Source organism: Carassius auratus, unplaced genomic scaffold, assembly GCF_003368295.1.
Source record: "Carassius auratus strain Wakin unplaced genomic scaffold, ASM336829v1 scaf_tig00001591, whole genome shotgun sequence".
NCBI classification, from domain to species: domain Eukaryota; kingdom Metazoa; phylum Chordata; class Actinopteri; order Cypriniformes; family Cyprinidae; genus Carassius; species Carassius auratus.
This window is the reverse complement of record NW_020523372.1, coordinates 2,003,682-2,009,681: the sequence shown is the minus strand read 5'-3', so window position 1 is coordinate 2,009,681 and position 6,000 is coordinate 2,003,682. Positions and strand designations below refer to the sequence as shown.

The following is a 6,000-nucleotide window of genomic DNA, read 5'->3' as shown; positions in this document are numbered from 1 at the left end:
TGACCATGATCACATTTAAACACATTAAAGTACACAACGCCACTTGTGCATCACTGTGCAATCATTTATATATTTTTGAAAACACCAGAGCATGTAAACAGCAACAACAGAATTGATTTCATTAACTCATCATCTCATACTGGCATCTTGATCAATACAGGAAGTCTGCGCAAACAACACTGCAGGCAAAATCACACGACACATTGCCTTTTATTATAAATGTTTTATATTTTTGATTTCATCTGTCTTCACCACATTTGTAAAATAAATTCAGAAAGCATATACAGATATAGAACAAAATCAAACAATTTGTTTAAATCAAATAATTGTTCATTGGAATTCGTAAGTTAAATTTTTTTTTATTAATTTTTTTTTTGTATACCTTAATTTATGCAAGTGTTTTTTCCCCCCCAACCTAACATTTTCTTATGTATTGGTAGACAGACCTCTTAAAGCAGACCTTTGAGAGCCAGTCAGCACCAGAATAAAGAGTTAACTAATGGTTCTACATATGTGATGAAAACCTTCATGATTATAAACATTTTGCAAAGAAAATGACAAAGGGACTATGAAACAGCTGTCACAAATTAAACAGGTCTGGGACTTCAATTATATTTGTATGTACTTTCACAATATCAATGAATCCAAAGCTTTTGGTATTGTTTAGAATTCAGCACTGCAGCATAGACATTTTTTCATCATAATCGCATTTGTTAAAAACAAAACAAAAAACACAGACGTCTTCCAATGGATTACGGAAAACCGCTATCTTCCAACCAACTTGTGGAAAACTTTCTCCGCAAACATCTGGAGATTTCTATTATGTGACTTTTTTTTCGTAAGTTTTTCCATCTAATGTTTTTTTCTTTAACTTCTGGACAGCAGTGAATGGAAACAAACAAAACAATAAAATTGGAGTCAAGTCACACATTCATGTTGTTTAATGGAGGTTACTTTCATACAGGTTCCAACATCGAAAAGAATCCAAATTGTCAAATATATTTATATAATATGGACCACAGCCTTGTAGTGATGTTATCCTATAGTTTTTTCTTGAAAGATGACCATTCAGTATATCACAATTCTCTGATTTCAGTTCCTCCCCTGAGTATTTTTAATGTTGTAATAGAAAGGGGTTTACAAAAGACAACAGCTTTGCAATATTTACAGGATGGCAGCATTAAACATTAGACACTTACAAAGCGTCCACCGACAGTGCATAGCTTAGAATAGCCATATATGCCATGTAGGTGAATTTGATGGTTTAACATGTACAGCTTCCAACATTCCCAACTGAAAAGATCAAAACATATTTAAACAAATAATAATAATAATAAAAAAAGAGTAAAACATTGATACTGAATCCATGAAGGCACCGCAGAAAACATTTGAAGCGAGAAAGACGCTCTTAAACATACTGACTAAATGATCTGTTGTGAGGACTTAGTGTAAAAAAAAAGACGTTAAATATTTCCAAAACAAGCTAAGATGTCATTTACACTAATCAGTGTTTATTTTGGATGTACAATGTAACTGAGATGTGGCAACGCAACTAATATGTAAAATCTAATATGAAATCTGTCCGTACCTTAGTTGAAAAGAAACCGTTTTGTTATCGTTCAAGATGTGCATTTAAATTTTTCAATCTTAGCATAACCTAAGGCCAAAATTCATAATCTCATAAAATGTTATCAAATCTAAAATGAATGTGCATTTAATCAGGCCACATACCAACAGCCACTGTCACATTTTGAATTTAAAGAGAAACAGGCTGAAGGACGTTTAGTTCAGGAAAAGAAAAATTTAAGTAAAAGTGTGAGTTAAAACACTGTCCAATCTCTATCCAGCTCCCACAATAGCATATATTACCCATGAAGTGCCTGTGGCAATCTTGTCTCTTTTCGAACTCTCTTTAAACAGAATCGCTCCATAGTAGTGACCCCATTCCCACCTTGGTTCTTTACATTGCAGCGCCTCCAAGTGGCAGGAAGCTGGAACTACTCAGTATTCCCAGCCGGACTCGGGGTGTGGCAGGACTCCAGTGGAAAAACAGGACAGTCAGTCATTGGTTACTGCAGGATGATTGACACTCAGACCCGACTAGTAGAATGGACATGGTAGGTGCAGTTCTGGATGTCATTTCCATCACTGACACCCTCAGAACAGCCACTGTTTTCCCTCCGCAGGGCTAAGAGAGAGAGAGAGAGAGATTAGTCCTTCTTAAAGGTACAATTTGTAAGATATTTGCAGAAAAATATCCAAAAACCACTAGGCTAGTGTTATATATTTTGTCCAGCTGATCACTAACAAAATCTCTAATGTTTTCAACTACTTGTAAATCATGAGAAAATTCCCATTCTAAACAGTGACACGGGGCAGTGCAGTCGCCTGTCAATGACGTTAGTTACCCTTTATTACCGCCTTTACTGATGTAGAAACCACATGACAACAGTGTCACAAAGGCGGAAGTAGTTTAGTGACAAACTTCAACTAGAAAGAGATGCCGATCTCGCTTGTGTTTTACTCGACAGGTGAGTTGTTTTGATTCGTATCTTTACAGAAAACGTATGCTATTATAACGATCAACAAGATTAGTATTATGGGGCATAGACGCAAAACGCAGGGCATCACGTCTCTAGACCCTCACGAGGACGCGTCTGATCCATAGTCTGATTGCATCTTTGCATTGACTTTGTATGTAATATACTCGCACAAATCGTTGAACTCCATGATTTATCTTTCCATATTCTTTCCGATTGATGGTCGTCTGCGGTTGGGTAGAAGACACCAAATCCCATCATTCAATGCTCCTTCTTAGCGTCATCAAACCACGCGATTGTTATTGTTTTGATAGTGTGCCCTCTAGTGGCAGGTCCTACAACATGTCCCTTTAAGTACCTATTGAGAAATTGTCCTCCTTAAGTAACTAATGACAGTTCAAAAACATGTCATATTTCACTCCACTGTCAATATAAAAATCTGAAATTATGCTATGCATAAAGAAAATGTGGTGCCAGCTTCCCTGTTACCCTACATAGAATATGAAATTAGGAGAATGAATGGATGAATGGAAAAAGAAAGTGAAGTGATTTTAGTTTTTAAAAAAGATTTTTGTGAAAATTAAGAACGCACTCACACACACACACACACACACACACACACACACACAAAGGGAAAATATTGTCAATAAAAAAAAATCTTAATACAAAATGGCAAATGTAATTTTTCTTTTTACATTATGGGCTGAAATATGACCTGGCTTGACTAAAAGCTAGTCTAATACTGTAAATATACAGTAAGTTTTATGACAATATAAATATTTGCAATGTTTTACTATGACTGGCAGTTAACCGTAGTGTCTGTCTGGACGAATGTGTATGCAAAAACTGGTAAATATAAATGTGACATGTTTCGATACTGACAGCTCTCGTCCTCGTCCCCCTCGGGCAGCAGCAGGTGCCCGTGGCAGGGGTTGGGCAGGGTGGACTGCGTTTGGCCCTCCTGACTGGTTCCCAACTGCAGCCTGCGCATGTGACGAACTACTGCTGTGGCATTAAATGCTTGCTGTGTATGACAGTAAGAAAAAGAAGACCATGAAAAATCCATGCTTTTCAATCCTTCATTAACATTCTCAGATGAGGTTCTTTCACTCTCATATAGGCACGGATATACCTTCCACTTGCTTTTGGCAAAGTTCTTCTTAATTTGGGCACTGACAGATTCGTGGATATTCTTATCCAACGCTGTGTCTCCAGCGATCCTGAAGGACAAAGCAGACATTTAAGTTTCCCTTTCATACAAAAACGTTCTACAACATCCATCCCTTTTATTTACTTTCACTGTATGGAAAGAGCAATCTCTTTTTTTTGTTATAAGGGTTTGAAATGACACAACATAAATAAATGATGTTGCTGGAAAGAATTCAGTAGTTGTAGATTATGTGGAACTGGGAAAGATACTCATTGTGTTGTTGGATCCGTTGACAGATGTTTGAAAGGTTAAAATATGACGGTTCATGACAAAGTCTCATTACCTTTTTAAGCAGTAAAGCCACAACATATGGCAACTATAATGTGGTTATGGCAATAAATATGTGTATGTATGTGTGCTATCATTGTTTAAATTGCTGCATGACATACTGCAAAACTCCAAGTATACTGTAAAAGTGCTATAAGTGAGATTTACAGTATCACGGACGATTAGTCTCAGTGTGGCGTCTGAACTCATACCATGGGTGCTGAAGAGCCTGTTCGCACGTGTAACGCTGGCTGGGATCTTTTTCCATTAAATGCACAATAAAATCTTTAGCTGAGAAAAGAGCACAGTGGGAAAGTTCAGAACATGACATAACTGTTTCCGTGATATGTCGCTGAGAAACAAAGCAACTGTCAGAGGAAGATAGAAAGAAACAGGGAGAAAATAACTTGGCCTCAGTTTCTTGAGAGATTCTTTTGTTTGATTTGCCAGACATAATTATTTTCATTGACTACAAATCTATTTGACAACCATAAGTGTTTGGTAAAAGAAAGAAGGAAAACTCAAGTTTTAACTTATGAAAGATCAGGGAAATGTTGTGTTATACCTGAGTCAGAGATATCATCCCAGTACGGTGAATCAAACTCATACTCTGCCTTCAGGATCTGCTCAAAGAGCTTGGCATCATTCTCATCGTAAAATGGTGGATAGCCACATAAACTGAGAGGAGACAAACAGAAGTCCGGTTGAATTATTTCTAATGCAAACCATTATAAGGGAAAAGACGTAAGTATGCACATGTGTAAGCAGCAATAATAGTCAAACTCACAGAATGTAAGCGATGACGCCGATTGACCAGCAGTCCACAGCTTTACTGTACGGCTTCTGCGCCAGAACCTCAGGAGCTGAAGATCAGAATAAATGGGATCAAATATCAGTTTAATTGATCATTTCAGCCCTTTCTTGTAAGTAGGTAGACTAAACAACCCTGACCATAAACCAAGTATTCCAAAATATTCTAAGTTACAAAGCTTAATCTAATGAAATACATTACAAATTATATTTTAAAGCATGCATTTGTTTTTATCTTATAAAATAATACAGTGTTAATTATGAATAAATGACTAATTAAAGATATTTATCGATTGATAAACTATAGTTTTGGCCTGAAACCCAAATCTAAAGGCCACTGACGAAATCTGACAAAAATAAATAGCTTATAATTTTCAGGGGCAAATTCTAATGTGTAAAAACTGGGAGTAGTTGAGGTGATAATACTGGTTCTAGATACACTGTTTGATAAGTTGTTGCTTTCTCTTCTGCTTTCATTCATCCATGTGTAAGTGGCATATATACTCTTACATACGTTTCAGTTTTTCTCTCTTTTTCTATAGAAATAACATGCATCTAATTTTCCCTGACACACATACAGGATATGCTTTAAAATTGGGTGCCTGAGGAAACCAGTTTGAAACATTAATTTCTAAAGCTATGGCTAGTGCTACACATGAACACTTTTTCTAAGAGATAAAGAAAAAGAGATGAGGGCTCATAGGTAAACCTGAAGAATGTTATAAAGTAAGAAAAGACTGATGTTAGGTTGAGTTTACACCTGGATGTGAACTACACTTCTAGACAAAACACTTCCCTGGTATTCTTAGTTGGTTTATGTATTGTATATTACCCTCAAATCTTGTTCAAATCTTAAAGGCCGAGGTTTAATCCAGATATACGCATATCATACTTTTGCACATGGAAGTGTGTCTTACCTACATATCCAGGAGTGCCACACGCTGTGCTCATCACACTCCCTGAACCCTCAATCTTTGACAGACCAAAATCACTGATCATGATTTTGGAGTCTTCATCCATACTGTAGTATAGCAGGTTCTCTGGCTGTGATAGAAGAAAGAGACACAAATAGGTACTTGAACCTTTTGTGTGTGGCATATATATATATATATATATATATATATATATATATATATATATATATATATATATATATATATATATATATATATA

At 36.1% G+C, this 6,000-nt stretch overlaps 1 protein-coding gene across 2 annotated transcripts in view; it reads right to left on the bottom strand.

Annotated features, from left to right (window-relative positions):
* Positions 1 to 723: 723 nt before the first annotated feature.
* Positions 724 to 6,000, bottom strand: part of LOC113069417 (calcium/calmodulin-dependent protein kinase type 1-like) — a 44,194-nt gene continuing 38,917 nt past the window's right edge. For both annotated transcript variants that reach the window (XM_026242509.1, XM_026242508.1), the window contains exons 6-12: positions 5,745 to 5,871; positions 4,805 to 4,880; positions 4,583 to 4,695; positions 4,230 to 4,308; positions 3,673 to 3,760; positions 3,423 to 3,564; positions 724 to 2,188 (exon numbers count right to left, since the gene is read on the bottom strand). In XM_026242509.1, coding sequence (XP_026098294.1) covers positions 2,091 to 2,188; positions 3,423 to 3,564; positions 3,673 to 3,760; positions 4,230 to 4,308; positions 4,583 to 4,695; positions 4,805 to 4,880; positions 5,745 to 5,871 — 723 coding nt within the window. In that variant the 3' untranslated portion in view covers positions 724 to 2,090. The remainder of the gene's footprint in view (positions 2,189 to 3,422; positions 3,565 to 3,672; positions 3,761 to 4,229; positions 4,309 to 4,582; positions 4,696 to 4,804; positions 4,881 to 5,744; positions 5,872 to 6,000) is intronic.